This window comes from Carlito syrichta, unplaced genomic scaffold, assembly GCF_000164805.1.
Source record: "Carlito syrichta isolate Samal-C Ts95f unplaced genomic scaffold, Tarsius_syrichta-2.0.1 Scaffold301773, whole genome shotgun sequence".
NCBI lineage: Eukaryota > Metazoa > Chordata > Mammalia > Primates > Tarsiidae > Carlito > Carlito syrichta.
The window spans coordinates 252,100-269,329 of NW_007245869.1; the positions used below are offsets into that span (position 1 = coordinate 252,100).

At 37.7% G+C, this 17,230-nt stretch overlaps 1 protein-coding gene across 1 annotated transcript in view; it reads left to right on the forward strand.

The window, feature by feature from the left end:
- LOC103257498 (echinoderm microtubule-associated protein-like 5) overlaps positions 1-17,230 on the forward strand; it is an 85,894-nt gene that overhangs the window by 67,086 nt on the left and 1,578 nt on the right. Inside the window, exons 18-20 of the mRNA XM_021710970.1 lie at positions 7,640-7,842; positions 8,764-8,875; positions 10,971-11,098. Coding sequence (XP_021566645.1) covers positions 7,640-7,842; positions 8,764-8,875; positions 10,971-11,098 — 443 coding nt within the window. The remainder of the gene's footprint in view (positions 1-7,639; positions 7,843-8,763; positions 8,876-10,970; positions 11,099-17,230) is intronic.

A 17,230-nucleotide genomic window follows, 5' to 3' on the forward strand; every position in this document is an offset into this window, starting at 1 on the left:
CCCCGATCTCCTTCTCTTGTCTGATTGCTCTAGCTAGGACTTCCAAAACTATGTTGAAAATGAGGGGTAAGAGTGGGTATCCTTGTCTTGTTCCGGTTTTCAGGGGAAATCTTTCCAATTTCTGTCTGTTTAGCAGTATGCTGGCTGTGGGTTTCTTGTATATGGCTGTTGCTATTTTGAGGTATGTTCCATCTATGCCTAGATGTTCGAGGGTTTTTATCAAGAAGGGATGCTGGATTTTATCAAAAGCTTTTTCAGCGTCCAGTGATACAATCATGTAGTTTTTGTTTTTACATCTGTTGACATATTTAATTACATTTATGGTCTTACAAATGTTGAACCAGCCCTGCATCCTGGGGACGAAGTCTACTTGGTCATGGTGACTGATTTTTGAGATGTGTTGTTGAATCCAGTTTGCTAGGATCTTACTGAGAATTTTAGTATCTATGTTCATCAAGGATATTGGCCTGTAGCTCTCTTTCTTTGTTGGATCTTTACCTGGTTTGGGTATCAATGTGACATTAGCTTCATAAAATGATTTGGGGAAAGTTCCATCTTTCTTAATCACCTGGAATATTTTCAATAGGATTTGTATCAGTTCCTCCTTGTGTGTTGTGTAGAATTCTGCTGAAAGCCATCTGGTCCAGGGCTTTTTTTTGTAGGTAGTTTTCTTATGACAGTCAATTTTTTGGATTGTTATTGGTCTATTTAGGGCCTCAATTTCTTCTTGTTTCAACTTGGAGAGATTGTGTGATGTCAGAAAGTCTTCCATTTCCTTTATGTTTTCAAACTTATTTCCATATAAGTGTACATAATAGTCTCTAATAATCTTTTGTATTTCTTCGGGGTCAGTTGTGACTTGATATTTTATATTTCTGATTGTGTTTATTTGGGCTTTTTCTCTTTTTCTTGTTCAGTCTAGCTAGGGGACCATCAATCTTGTTTATCCTTCAAAGAACTAACTTTTTGTTTCATTGATTTTTTTGTATTATCTTTTTGTCTTCTATGTCCCGAATTAGGGCTTTTATTTTGGTGATCTGGATTCTTCTGCTGAAGTTAGGGTTTTGGTGGTCTTGCTTTTCCAGCTTGCTTAGGTGATTTGTGAGGCTGTTAACTTTTTATCTTTCCATTTTCTTCATGTGTGTTTGTAGAGATATGAATTCCTCTCCTAGTACTGTAGTCATGGCATCCCAGAGGTTTTGGTAAGATGTTTGTTGATTTTCATTTGTTTCCAGGTATCTTTTTTTTTTGAGTTAGAGTCTCACTCTGTCACCCAGACTGGAGTGCAGTGGCCGCTCCCGGCCACCGCAGCCTCGACCTGCTAGGCTCCAGGGATCCTTCCGCCTCAACCTTCCAAGTAGCCGGAATTACAGGCATGCACTACCACACCCGGCTGATTTTTTTATTTATTGTAGAGATGAGGTCTTGCTGCCCAGGCGGGTCTCGAACCCGCGGGCTCAGGCAATCCACTCACCTCAGCCTCCCAAAGTCGCGGGATTACAGGCTGAGTCATCAAGCCCAGCTTGTTTCCAGGTATCTTTTAATCTCTGTTTTGATTTCCATGTTGACCCAGGAGTTATTTAGCATCATGCTGTTTAGTGTCCATGTCTTTGTGGGTTTTGGGGGAACTTTGTTCGTTTTGATATTTATTTTTATTCCACTGTGGTCTAAGAAGGTGCATGGCAGGATTTCAATTTTGTGAAATTTGTTTATGCTTGATTTATGGCCGAGGATGTGGTCAATCTTAGAGTATGTTCCATATGGTGATGAGTAGAATATATATTCCATGGTTGTTGGTTAGAGTGTTCTGTAGGTATAATTTAAGTCCATTTGGTCAAGTATCACTTTGAGGTTCTGGATCTCCTTGTTGAATTTTTGTCTTGATGATTTGTCTAGGTTTGTGAGTAGGGTAAAGTCTTCAGGTATGATAGTGTTAAAGTCAATGTCTTTTTTTTAAGTTTACCAGAAACTGCTTTATGAAAGTTGGTACTCCTAAGTTGGGTGCATATATGTTTAGGATGGATATTTCTTGTTGATGAATTGAACCTTTTATCATTATATAGTGACCTTCTGTATCTTTTTAAAGTTTTGATAGCTTAAAGGGTATTTTGTCTGATATTAAGATTGTGACTCCGGCTTTCTTTTGTGTTTCATTCACTTGAAATTTTGTTTTCCATTCTCTTACTTTGAGTCTGTGAATGTCCTTTCTGGTGAGATGAGTTTCCTACAGATAATATATTGTTGCCTCATGATATTTTATCCATTTTGCCATTCTGTGTCTTTTCAATGGTGCATTTAGTCCATTCACCTTCATGCTAATTATTGAGATGTGAGAGTTTATCCCTGTCATGAGGTTCTTTTAAAGTTTGTTGTTGTTGCTGCTGTTTGTTTTCTTTCTTTTGATTTTTGGGTTGATTTATGTATGTTTTCAATATTTTTCTTGCATTCTTGTGAATCGTGGTGGTGTTATTTTTTTCCTTTCTTCTGTGTTTAATACTTTCTTAAGTGTTTCTTATAGAACTGATCTGGAGTCAGCATAAGCTCTTAGGGATTGAATGTCTGAGAATATTTTAATTCTCCATTACATCACTGAGGAAGCTTAGATTAGCTGGGTAGGTAATTCTTGGTTGAAATTGTTTATCTTTGAGAACTTTAAAGATTGGGCTCCAAGCTCTCCTCTCCTGAAGTGTTTCTGTGGATAAGTCTGCTGCTATTCTAATTGGTCTTCCTCTGTAGGTTGTCCAACCTTTTTCTCTTGCTGCCTTTAGGATTTTTTCTTTTATACCTACTTTGTGTAGGTGAATTACTATGTGTCTAGGAGTTGGTCTATTCATTTGTCATCTTGCAGGGGTTCTCTGAATCTCTTGTGTTTGGTCACATTACTGATGAGATGAGGTAAGTTTTCTTGGATAATTTCATGGAATGTTTGTTCCAGGGTGGTCTCTGCCTCTCTTTCTACCTCAGGAAGTCCAATTAATCTTAGGTTTGGCCTTTTGAAATAATTGCTCATCTCTTGAAGGTTTTGCTCTGTCTTTTAAAGCTTCTTTTCTGTGTTTGACAGTTTGGGTTAGTTCCATATTTTGGTTCCCAAGTTGTGAGATTCTTTATTCTGCTTGGCTAATTCTGCTTTCCATGCTTATCAGTTTGTTATTTGTTTCATTCACTGTGTTTTTTATTGTGGTTATCTCAGTTATCAACTCCTTCATTCTTTCCTCTCCTCATTCTTGTCTCTCCTCAATTCTATTTATGCTCTCTATTAATGTCTTGATATCTGGGTTTGTAGTTTGAGACTAGTCATTCTGGGGGCTCTTCATTGTATACATCTCAGTGGCTAACCTCCCAGGGGTCTGTATGAGACCCATATTCTTCTTTTGGTTTTTCTTCATTTGTGTAGATTTTCCTCCCTCCTTTTTTTTTCCCCCCTCTTCTTTAATTCTGTGGTTCAGAGATAGGGGCAGAGGTAGCTTTCTGTTGCTCAGTCTCCTGTTCTTCCTTATGTGGATCCTCTGGCTTTGTTCAGTTCTAAAGCTGGACTGTTGGGGGGGAAGGCAGTATTTTTTGCAGTTTTGAGATTTAATTGAGAGGGGAGCTGTGATTCAAAAACTATCTGCAGATCCCAGTATCCACTGACAGGTTGTGGGCCCCCGGAACCTGCTTCCCACTGTCCATACAGTGGGGATATAAAGTTGTCCCCTGAAAGCAAAATGAAGTAAGAAAAAGGAATAGAATGGAAAAAGGAAGGAGGGGGAAGGAAGGTGGAGAGAGAAAAGAATAAGAGGGAAAACAGACAAGCATACCAACTAAAAAGTGAAAAGAGACACAAAAACAGAAAAGATTTTAAAAAACAAAAACATACACAAATCATACAGATAGAGAAACTGACAAAAACCTCCTACTGATATACTCACCCTCAAAATACCAGTACACAAAACAGAAAGTCTTTTAAAAAGCAACAAAATAATAGAAACAAAGCAAGTATGAAAACGTAATCAAAAACAGAAAGGGAGAGAAAAAAAAACCCTAAAACACAAAACACGAGCAAACAGACAAACAAAAAAACAAAACTTGCTCTGAGGTCATTTCTGTAAGTCCAACTTCCTTTCAGCTCTGCTTCCAGCCCCTCCCCTCTGCTCTCAGCACAGGCTGGTAGAGTTGCTCTCAATGTTGGTCAGATGCCCCAGGCCCACTGTGGGAGGAAGGTAGATCAGATCTGTACTCACTCAGCCTGCTGCCTGTCAAGTCTCCCACTCAGATCTGATGTGTCTGTCTGGTCCAGCATGGGGAGGGGCTTCTGTCTCTCTGAGTTTGATGAGATTACCTCTAGGTCCCAAGTAGGAGGGTGGGTGGAACCGGAGAGGGCAATGCAGGTCTCTGCCTGGGCCCATGACAGAGAATATGACTCTGATTGGCGTTTCCAGCTGCTTTACTGTCACAGGTGATGGTGTGGGCTGGGTGCCAGGTGATGAGAATCAGCTATATTCAGCAGGCTTTTCTCAGGAAAGTCCCAAGAGCAGTAGATGATCTTGCATGCCGGCAGCTTTAATCTCAGGGTGGTGGGGGGTTGCAGTCACCTCCCAGGAGAGCCCTGGGTGCATGAACCCAAGTGTCCCCTCAGATGGACTTTCACTCACCCACCGGCACACACCCACTCTCACAGGGAGTCTTTATGGACACTCACTTTTGCAGAGACTCTCACAGTCCTACATGTCCTGTTGCTATCTTGCTAGAAATCCCAAATAGTATTTTCAATCCATGTTTGGTTGAATCCACAGGTACAAAACAAGTGGATGTGAAGGGCCAACTCTTCTTAGTATTTCTGTCTTAGAAAAAAACCGAATTTGTTTGAAATAAGAGATTTCAAGAAAGTAAATAGTCTCACAGTGACAAGATTTATAGAGTACCTCTTTTTTTAAGTTTAATTAGACATATAGGAGACCTGAAACTGAATCATAAAAGAATGAATGTTAGGGCTCCTGTGGGCATTTCAACCTTCCTCATGTTACGGTTTGGTCCTCAAAGTTCACTAACCACGTGGGTTGGAGTACCACTTTCTTAATCTGATTAAGTGCTGTCTAACGCCTTAAAGTATAGTTTTAGACAAGATGAGCTGAGTGAGATGACATCATTTTGACTTGTGTACCCTATCTCTACTTGCATCATCAATTTTTCCTCTCCACTTATTATCCTTGCAGCATACAAGTATGGTATTATTTCTCCATCTTAAATAAATAAAATGAAAACCTTCTTTCAACTCTATCCTCCAGTTGCTGATCAGTTTCTCTTATATATTGAAGTACCGCCAGACAATTGTTTCTACTTTCAATTTATGTTCTCTTTCTTTGTCTTTAGAAAAGTCTAATTTAGTTTTTTCCCCATCACCACTCCACCCAACTGCTCTTGCAAGGTCACTGTTGGTTCTGGCTGTCATGCTAAGGAAAGACAGTATACTGAATACATTGGTAATCTTACCACTTTTCAACCTCCACATGCTGTCACTTGGTCCATGCTTCCTTTATCATTTACCCAGATGATGCAGCCTTCTCTTTTCATTCTTGACCCCCCCACCCTTCCATCTATTCTCAGAAAGAATAGAAGTCAGAAAGAAACTCTTAATAAATCTTGTTCCAGATTTAGGGCTTTGTTTTGCTGTTTTTGAATCAGGGTCTCACTCTGTTACCCAAGCTAGAGTGCAATAGCACGATTATGTCTCACCACAACCTCCAACTCCTGGGCTTAAGTGATCCTCCTGCTGTAGCCTCCCAAGTCCCAGTGACTACACATGCACCTCCATACCTGGCTGATTTGGGGTTTTTTTTGGTTTTTTTGGTTTTTTTTTTTTTTAGATGAGGTCTTGCTTTGTTGTCCATGCTGGTCTCAAACTCATGGCCTCAAGCAATTCTCCTGCTTCAGCCTTCCAAAATGCTGGTATTACAGGCATGAGCCACCACACTTAGCTTTATACCAGATTTTGTCCTTCCACTACTCAAATGTTTTCCATCTCATGTAGAGCAAAAGTGAAATCCTCACAGTGCCCTGCAATGCCCTTTGCCCTCTTTGGCCCCATCTCCCATTACTGTCTCTCTTCCTTTTTTGCTAGTCCACGCTGACCTCCCTGTTTGTTCCTTGAATATTTCAGTCACATTTTTGTGTTGGAGACTTTGTTCCTCGAAGATTTCAGTCACATTCTTGTGTTGGAGCCTTTGCACTTGCTGTTCTTTCTGCCTGGAACACTCTTGTAGCATGGCTTGTTCTGCTACCTCTTTCAGGTCTTCATTTAGGTACTGCCTTCTTGATGAGATGTACCTTAATCACCCTGCCTAACGTGGGACTCCTCCCACTTCCTGGTCCCTTTTCTGTGCTTATGTTTTCTACCAAGTGACCATCTTCATCTGCCTTACTGTATATTTTACTTACTTATCATCTTTACTTTCTCATCATGAAGTTCCTTGAAGCAGGGAATTTTGTTGTTTTGCCTGTTTTTATTCATAACTGTATTCCCAGTTCCTTGAACAGTGCCTGACCTGGGTATTTCTTGAATGAGTTCAATTGGAAAAATGGGCAAAATATATAAATAGGTAATGAATGGCCAATAAAAATATGAAAATATGATCAAGCTCGTTAATATTCACGGAATGCAAATTAAAACCACAGTAAAATTTAGTTAATATTTCTTATTCCCCAATCTGACAACACCAAGTGTTCCTAAAGGTAGAAAACAGCAGAAACTCTCTTCCCTGTTAGTGGGAGTGTAAGCTGGTGTACCAACTTTGGAAATTAATGTGGAAGAGTTCATACCACCCTTATCTATCTACTGTTCCTTTCACATAACCCTAATACTACTACTAGGTGTTCCTGACGAAGCTCTTACACTTGTATAGAAGAGGTCCTTACAAGAATGTTTAAAGCAACATTTTTTTCATAGCAAAAACTTGGCAGGAACTTAAATGTCCATTAATAGGGAAATGGATAAACATGGCATGTTTATATAATGGAATGCTATGCAGTTATGAAAATGAATTTTCTAGAGGTAAAGGTCAACATGTATAAAGCTGTATAACAAATCATTGGTGAATAAAGCAAGTTGTAAAATAATACATACAGGATGGTATTTGTAGAGAATTTTAAAACATGAAAAATAATATGATGATTGCTTAAAAATTCATAAATATGTAACAAGATGTGTATAAAATGCATAAGAATAAACAATATTACATTCAGAACAGTAAGGGGTGAAGAAAGGAGATGATAGGGGCCTGATGTTTCAGTTATTTTTGTTTCTTTTTATAGGTCGGTAGTAGATATTGGATACACAGACATTCATTGTACTGGTTTTTTAAAAATACCTTTTTGTATTCTTAAATATATCATAATTAATATTTTGAAAAACAGTAACTAAAAGTGCTAATGACTGATGAAAACTGACTTAGTTTCAAGTCTCTGTTTATCCAAAAAGCTATGACCTGAAACCTGTCATGCAAGGTGTTGCCCAAATCACTGATTTGAGACATCCATGTTTCTCTTTTTAAATCTCCTTACTGTTGCGTGTTTTTCTCTTCAGACAATACCACTAGAAATTTTACTTCTGTATAATTGTGTACATTTTGAAAGTGGTATTTTCTTAATATTTCTTGTGAACCAGGGGGAGGACTGATTGGAAGAAAAGGCTACATAGGCACACTGGGGAAAAATGACACAATGATGTGTGCAGTGTATGGATGGACTGAAGAGATGGCTTTTTCTGGAACATCCACAGGAGATGTGTGTATCTGGAGAGATGTCTTTCTTGTAAAAACAGTTAAAGCACATGATGGGCCAGTATTCAGCATGCATGCATTGGAGAAAGTAAGTAGCATAAAGAGACTTAAAGTTGAACATAATTTGATCATAGAGTGTAGAGCATTTTCAGAAGTGAAGGAACATTGTCTTTCTGATTGACTGGGCACTCAGTAATAGTCTGTGGGCTAGGATCATCTCGACCATATTTCATTTCTCTTTTAAAACTCCTGAACACAGAATGAAATAAGTCTGCTGTTAAAAAAGAAAAATTTAGCTTTGTATTTATTAAGCATTTACTTTGTGTCAAAAATTACGCTGTCTGAGCTTGGTGGCTCAGCTTGTAATCCTAGCACTTTGGGAGGCTGAGGCGAGTGGATTGCCTAAGCCTGTAGGTTTGAGACCAGCCCAGGCGAGACCTCGTCTTGACGAGACCTCGTCTCCACAATAAACCAAAAATTAGCCAGGCATGGTAGCACATGTCTGTAGTTCCAGCTACTTGGAAGGCTGAGGCAGAAGGATCACCGGAGAACAGCAGGTCGACGCTAGGGTGACCATGAGTGTGCCACTACACTACAACCTGGGAAATGAAGTGAGACTTCAACTCAAAAAAAAATAATTATGCTAAGTGTTTATATAATCACCATATCCTATCAGGTACCATTATTTCTTCTTTTTAAAGGATGAGGTTTTGAAGACTCCAGGAGAATATATGTAACTTTCTGAAAGTGATAAACCTAACTTATAGTTACAGATTTCAGAAACGATGTTTTTAAAGTCCTATTCTAAAAGTAAAATGTTTAATGTCACTGTATTATTGCAGATTTAATGTGGATGTTTTAAAAAACATAATGGATTCTTATGCTAATTCCTGTTCTTTACAAGCTGTAACTTTTGGCTATATTCTTTCCTCTAGAGTTTTTCAATATAAAGAAGGTTATTATTTTTTTTTAATGTTTAGATCTTTATTAATTTGAATCATTTTCGTAGGGGTTTGTGACTGGAGGAAAAGATGGTGTAGTGGCTCTTTGGGATGACTCCTTTGAAAGATGTCTCAAGACCTATGCTATCAAAAGAGCTGCCTTGGCCCCAGGATCCAAAGGTGACTTGAGATTGGAGTTTATTTTGTAGGAAAAAAGACTCTTTGCTCATTCAAATGCTTGATCACTGAGATCGAACGTGTTTCCTTCTTCACTTGTTGGGCATCAGGGTTAAATGGGAATAGTCACTTAACTGGATAAAGAATCATTGCTGTCCTTACAAAATCTGTTTTCTATGATACACATGGAAAAATATTAGCCAACTATAAGATTATTCATGCTAATTTTTAACATCTTAAATTTTTCAAAGAAAATTTCTATGTGAGCATCATGTTTCTCACCAGTCAGGAATTTGTTTTCTAACTTGATTTTTTGTTTACCTTGGCATTTTGAGACCCTCACTCTCTAGCCTCATATCTTGCATGCCCTTGTTCCCTTTACCTCCTCTCTCTCTTTCTTTCTCTCTCTTTATTTTTATTTTTTAAGAGACAGGATCGCCGGGCTCGGTGGCTCAGCCTGTAATCCTGCACTTTGGGAGGCTGAGGTGAGTGGATTGCCTGAGCCCCCGGGGTTCGAGACCCACCTGGGCAACTTGGCAAGACCTCATCTCTACAATAAATCAAAAAATTAGCCAGGCGTGATAGCGTGCGCCTGTAGTTCCAGCTACTTGGAAGACTGAGGTGGAAGGATCGCTGGAGCCCAGCAGGTCGAGGCTGCGGTAGCTGGGAGCGGCCACTGCACTCCAGTCTGGGCGACAGAGTGAGACAACAATTCAAAAAAAAGAGAGACAGGATCTTGGTCTTCCTGGGCTGGAGTGCAGTGATGCAGTCATAGCTCACTGCAACCTCAAATTCCTGGGCACAAGGGATCCTCCTGCCACAGCCTCATGAGTAGCTAGAACTACATATACACTCTACCACACCTGGCTAATTTTTCTGTTTTTTGTAGAGATGGAGTTTTGATATTTTGCCTGGGCTGGTCTCAAACTCCTGGCCTCAAGGAGTCTTCCTGTCTTGGCCTCCCTTAGTGTTGTGATTACAGGTGTGAACCTCTGCATTTGCTACTCCCTCTTTTTTTAAGAGTAGGAAGGGAACAAGGGACCTTCCCACAGGCCATGGGCCCAGAATGCCTTTTTTTTTAGTACGTTGCTTCCTTTGAGGCACTGCCCCACACTCTGACATCCAGGCCTTTCTACATGCTATTATTTTCTCCTAGGATTTGCCCTTCCTCTTTCCTCCTGTCCCCTCAGTTACCTGACTACGTACCTATTTTTCAAATCTCAAATACTGTTTCTTGTAGGATGTTTTCCCCACCCTCACCTCCCCCTACAAAGACCACATTCCCTTGTTGTACTCCTTGTTCAATCTGCCTCTCACACAGGGTCTGTTTTTCTCATTGTATGCTCTATGAGAATTGGGTCTATCATATTTACTAATACATTGCTGAAGCCTACCCAAGACAAATAGACATACATAAATACAGTTGGCTCTGTATCTTCAGATTCAGAGCCACCTACAGATAGAAAATATTCGAGGGGATAAAAACAGTAAAAAGTACAACAATGCATCAATAAAAATAATACAAATAAAAGAACAATACAGTGTAATTACTATTGACATAGCATGTACATTGTACTAGATGTTATAAGTGATCTGGAGATGAGTTAACATATAAGGGATGGTGTACATGGGTTATATGCTAATACTGTACACCATCTTATTTAGGGGACTTGAACAGCCTCAGATTTTAGTGGAGAGAGTGGTCCTGAAATCCATCCTTTGTGGATACCAAGGGACAACTGTATATCTTGAGTTGAAATGAATTAGAATTACTGGTCAGAATATTGTAAGTTCTCTAGAGGGGTAGGATATGGATGAAGAGGGGCTAATATAAGAAGTAAAGAAATAGTTATCAGATGTAGTAGGGAATCCGAGCTAGAATAGAACCATAGAACTGTAGTAGATAGGCAATGCTTATGTTGAGATGAGTAAATTGAGTGATTGGGGAAATATAGTATGTTTATTTGAATATTTAAAATACAGGAGAAAACAGCCTTATAATTTGCTTCTTAAAGTCAAAATAGCATAACTGACAACATATACATCCTCGTATTATAGTAACTTCATACCTAGAAGATATCTCTATTTAACATTTCAGGTCTTCTCTTGGAAGATAATCCATCTATACGTGCCATATCATTAGGACATGGTCATATTTTAGTTGGCACAAAGAATGGTGAAATACTAGAAGTGGACAAAAGTGGCCCAATAACACTTCTGGTTCAGGTAATTTAAAATGCTAATATGCTTTTTAAAATAATATATATATAATTGATTATTTTAGTATCTAACAGCCAAAATTTGACAGTGATGAAAAATAATGTTAATTAGGGACATATTTGTTAATGTTAACATATACAGAAAAAATTTTAATTTAATTATAACTAAATGACTGTATACCAGAAAATAAATATGCATATTCTCATATGGAATAATTGCCAATATTTTAAACACTTTTTGTCACAGAGACCAATGAAAAGAAAAACCAGTTGTAATTAATTTAACCCAGTCCACTTGTTTCATTTTTAATTTTATTTACTTGAGGTATATGTGTTGAGCCTAACACAGTTATTTTTCTCTGAAACTCTTCAGTTGGGTCATTCTTTCTTAAGTTTCTAACTTAGAAAAATTTTTAAAAAAGAATGTATTTGCATGCTAAAATTTTATTACTGAAAATTAAATATCAGTAAAAAGATGTTAATAAGAAAACAAAAATCTAGCTAGGCACAGTAGATCACATCTGTAATCCCAGCACTTTGGGAGGTGGAGGCAAGAGGATTGCCTGAGTGCAGAGGTACAAGACCAGCCTGGGCAACTTGGTGAAACCTTGTCTCTACAATAAATAAAAAATAAACATAGCCAGGTGTGTGGTATGTACCTGTGGTTCCAGCTCTTTGGGAGACTGAGGTGGAAGGATCGCCTGAGTCCAGCATGCCATTACACTCCAGCTGGGGTGACAATGAGACTCCAACTAAAAAAAGAAAAATCTAGAAATATAAAAATTGTGTGGTAGAAATAGAAAATTAAACAGCAAGATTAGCTACTGGTCATTTCCATAGTAATGGTGGATTTGATATTTAGATGTACGTTTCTTCTATGTGTTATGTTTTTCTGAGAAATAGGGAGGGAAAGAAATTAATATTATAAAATAGTGAGGTAGAATCTATCCTTATGAAAAATTATCCTTATGCAACTCTATATAGTAACATTAAACTTTGGCTTGCCTTTTATCCTGAAAAATAAAATAATTATTTTCTTTCTTAATACAAACTTACGTCTCCTCTAACTCCCACTTCACTCCTGTTAGGACACTAATGAGTACACATAGATGAGAGCACTGCATATGCTTTAATGTTAATATAATATTTTGACATGTTGAGGAAAATGTATAAGCAGATGACAAGCTGTTACCATAGTAAGTTAAGTAGTGTCTTATTCTTTAATTTCAGTTACATAATATAATACCTGTGAAGTAAAAAGAGGAAGGAGCCATAGTATTTAACATGGTGTATGATCTCTTGGAAAATGTTCACACAAGTACACTTTTATAGATGAATCCAAAGATGAAGTTATTTTAAAGCATAATTTTATAATTGTAAAAAACGATTTAGAAGTCACAAGTAATATCTGTTAAGAGAAAAACTTTAGACAAAACAAATTTAAGAATTTATTTGAGCATTAAACGATTCATGAACTGGGCAGCACTCAAAACCAGGAATGATTCAGAGACCTGCCTCAGCAGCAATGGGCAGGGAGATTACATAGGCTCAACATAGAAGTAAGACAAAGAAAACATATGTGATTGGTTAGCACGAAAAAACCTTGGTTAGAGGTTAGTTGGCAGTTTCTAATTGGTAACGTCTCTACTTTCATTTTGCTACTTACATTGGGCTTTGGTTTGCTTACATAGGCACCCAAAGTACCAGAGCTATCCCAACCTTGTGGCCTCCCAATTAAAAATTTTAACCCTCCTTGCACTGATAAGGGACTTTGGCAAAGTCTCAGAGTACAAAATAAATGTGCAAAAGACAGTCGCATTTCTATACACCAGTAATAAACAAAACCAAATAAAAAACATAATCCCATTCACAATAGCCACAAAAAAAAAAAAGAAAGAAAAGAAATACCTTGGCATCTTCCTAACCAGAGATGTGAAAGACCTTTACAATGAAAACTACAAAGCACTGCTCAAAGAAATCAAAGATGACACAAACAAATGGAAAAATATTCCATGCTCTTGGGTTAGAAGAATCAACATTGTTAAAATGTCCATCCTACCAAAGGCAATTTACAGATTTAATGCAACACCCATTAAATTACCTGTAGCATTCTTCTCAAACCTGGAAACAACAATACAGGAATTCATATGGAAACAAACAACCACGAATAGCTGAAACAATCCTCAGCAAAAGAAACAAAGCAAGAGGTATCACACCCCCAGACTTGAAACTTTATTATAAAGCTACAATAATCAAAACAGCCTGGTATTGCTTCAAGAACAGGCATACGGACCAACGGAACAGGATAGAGATTCCAGAAGCAAAACCTCAATTTCTCAACCTACTCATCTTCGACAAAGCCTCCACTGCCAATGACTGGGGAGAGGAGAACCTATTCAGCAAATGGTGCTGGGAAAACTGGTTGACCACATGCAGAAGATTAAAACAAGATCCCTACCTATCACCATACACAAAAATCAACTCTAAATAAATCAAAGACCTAAACATAAAACCTCAAACTGTAAGAACCTTAGAAAATGCAGGAGACGCCCTTATGAAAATTGGAACTGGCAACCAATTCCTGATCAAAATTCCAAGTGCCTATGCCATAAGAGATAAGATAGACATATGGGCACTCACCAAACTGACAAGTTTCTACAAAGTCAGAGAAACCATCAAGAGAGCAGGGAGACAGCCCACATACTGGGAAAAAATATTTGCCAACTGTCTGACAAAGGCCTAACATCTAGCATCTACAAGGAACTCAAATGTGTCGAAGAAAGCAAACAGCCCCATTAAAAAGTGGGCAAAAGATATCAATAGACACTTCTCGAAAGAAGATGTACAAGCAGCCAACAGATACATGAAAAAATGTTCAGCCTCACTAGTCAAAGAAATGCAAATGCAAATTAAAACCACACTGAGATACCACCTAACTCCAGTCAGGATGAACATTATTAATAACAAAAATAACAGATGCTGGAGAGGATGTGGGGAAAAGGGAACACTTCTACACTGTTGGTGGGAGTGAAAACTAATACAGCCTCTGTGGAAAACACTTTGGTGATTCCTAAGAGATCTAAAAATTGACCTTCCATATGAACCTCGCAGTCCGTCTACTGGGAATATATTCGGAGGAACTCAAATCACTCTATGAAAAAGATACCTGCACATATATGTTTATTGCAGCATTGTTCACAGTAGCAAAAACATGGAACCAACCATACTGCCCATCAAAAGAGGACTGGATAAAAAAGAACATGGTACATATACATGATGGAATATTACGCAGCCATAAGGACAAAATTATGAACTTTGTAGCAACTTGGATAGACTTAAAGGCAATAATACGGAGTGATTTATTACAGAAACAAAGAACTGAGTATCACATGTTCTCACTCATAATTAGACCTTGAACAGTTATCATAATACTATAAAAGAAGGATTGGCAGTAGTAGGAAACTGCCAGGGTGGGGGAACACACCTCATCAACAAGGGTACCTGCATAATGAACATTTGTATACCTAACCCTGAATTGTACCCTACATCTTTAAAATAAAAATATTTTTAAAATAAATTTTAAAATAAAATATTCTAACACATCCTGTTATTTTGTATATTTATTATAGAGTTTATGATTTAAAATATCTTATCTCCTTGACATCAACAACAACACAAGGATATCGGCTCTCACCATTATTGTCCAACTCTGTGTTGAGACCTTAGCCAATTCAGTGAAACAAAACAAAAGGTGTATGTGTTGGGAGTAAATGGACAACAGTGTTGGTATTTTTGAATATTATAACTCTATACATTGAATACCAAGAAGAGAAATTGAGACAGTATTAGAACTAATTAGGGGATTCTGCAAAGTGATTAGATTTAAAATCTGCACATAAAAATCAGTATTATTTCTATATGCTAGCAATAACTTGTTAGAAAATATGACATTAAAATTGCTGCTTACACAGGATGTGGGGTCTCACACCATATCTCTTGAGGCTGAGTTTGGTGCTGCAGTGAGCTGTGATCATGCCATTACATTCCAACCTGGGTGACAGAGTGTGACCTCATCTCTTAAAAAAAAACCAAAAAACCAAAACTATACAATGACAGGAATAAATATAGCTAAAAATATGCAAAACCTGTGTTAAGAAAACTATAAGCGTTTACTGGAGACATAAAAGAAGTAAGTAAGTTATAATTTAATATGCTCACAGTCAATCTTTTTTTTTTTCCTTCCTGAGTCAGTCTCATTCTGTGGCGCAGGCTGGAGTTCAGTGGCATGATCAGCGATACCATAGACTCAACCTATTGGGCTTAGGTGATCCTTTGCTTCAACCTTCCAAGTGGCTGGAACTACTACAGGTGCACCCCACTATACCCAGCCAATTTTTTGATTTATTGTGGAGACAAGGTCTTGCAAAGCTGTCCAAGTTAGCCTCAGGAGGACTGGATTCAGGCAGTCCTCCAGCCTCTGCCTCCCAAAGTGGTGGGATTACAGGTATGAGCCACCACATCTGGCAACAGTCTAAATCTTAATGAGATTTTCCACAAATTCTTGAAGGATTTTTTTAAAAAAAACTCTCTAGGAGAGAACATATTCAGGAGTAGTCAAGAAATCTTTGAGAAACTCTGTGCTAGAAACAAAGATATTATAAATCTGTAGTAATTAAAATTTTGGGAATGTATATACCTGACAGAAGTGTTTTCATATATTTACCAAAAGAAACATGTACGACAATGTTTGAGGCAGCACTTTTCTGTGGATCAGTTTGGGGAGTAGTGCCATCCTAACAACATTAAGTCTTGCAACTCATGAACATGGGATAGCTCCCCATTTATTTAGATCCTCTTTAACTTTTTCAACAGTGTTTTGTAGTTTTCACTATATAGGTCTTGCATTTATTTTGTTAAATTTATTTTTAAATATCTTATTATTTTTGATGCTATTGTAAGTATATTTTTTCCTTAATTTTGCTTCCATATTGTTCATTCCTGGTGCATAAAACTACAATTGATTTTTTACAATAATCTTTTATTCTATAAACTTGCTGACATAATTTATTAGTTCTAATAGTTTATACAGGATTCTTTAGGATTTTCTACATACAAGATCATGTCATCTGTAAATATAGTTTTACTTCTTCCTGGCCAGTCTGGATGCCTGTTATTTCTTTTTCTTGTCCACTGTCCTCCAGTACAATGCTGAATATAATTGGAGAGGGCAAACATCTTTGTCTTGTTCCTAATCTTAGAGGGAAAGCATTTAGTCTTCCATCATTAAGTCTAATGCTAACTCTGGGTTTTTCATAGATGCCCTTTACTAAGTTGAGGAATTAGCCTTTCATTCCAAGTGTATTGAATGTTTCCATAATAGGTGGGGTGGGATTTGTCAAATGCCTTTTCTGTGTCTATTAAGTTGATCACGTGGTTTTTGTTTTTCATCCCACTGATATGGTGTGTTACTTTAGATAATTTTATGATGTCTGCCAACCTTACATTCCTGGGACAAATCTCACTTGGTTGTGGTGTATAATTTTTTTTTGAAAGCAGGATTTATTGAGAGGACAGAAAAGCTCCCACAGTGGGAGGGAACCTGAAGGGGTTGCCCATAATTATTTTTATACGTATTTGATTCAGTTTGCTAGTGTTTTGTTAGGATTTTAGCATTCATATTGCTCAGGAATATTAGTCTTTAATTTTCTTTTCATGTGTGATATCTTTATCTGGTTTTGGTATCAGAGTAATAGGGGCTTTATAAAATCATTTGGGAAGTGTTCCCTCTTCTTTTTCTCTTTCCCTGACCATACCCAGCTGTTAAACTTCTTTATTGCTGGCTGATTGCTCTATCATTTTCAACATTTTCCTGGGGTATAAATTGCTCCACACACTAAACCAATCACATTCAGGCCTTAGAAGGGACAGTTCCCTAGGTTAGTGTTTGAGTTTGTTCTGACTCCAAGCAAGCTCCTCCCAGCTATCTTTGAGGCTTCTTTGGTTCTCTTGGACAAGCTATGTCCAATGACATATATGTCCAGTGACTACCAGTTTCTTCCCAATTACCTTTCATGCAACCTCCCCTGGTTTTGAGTGCATCCTTAGGCATGAGCATTTTCATACTCTGTTGTAAATGAGA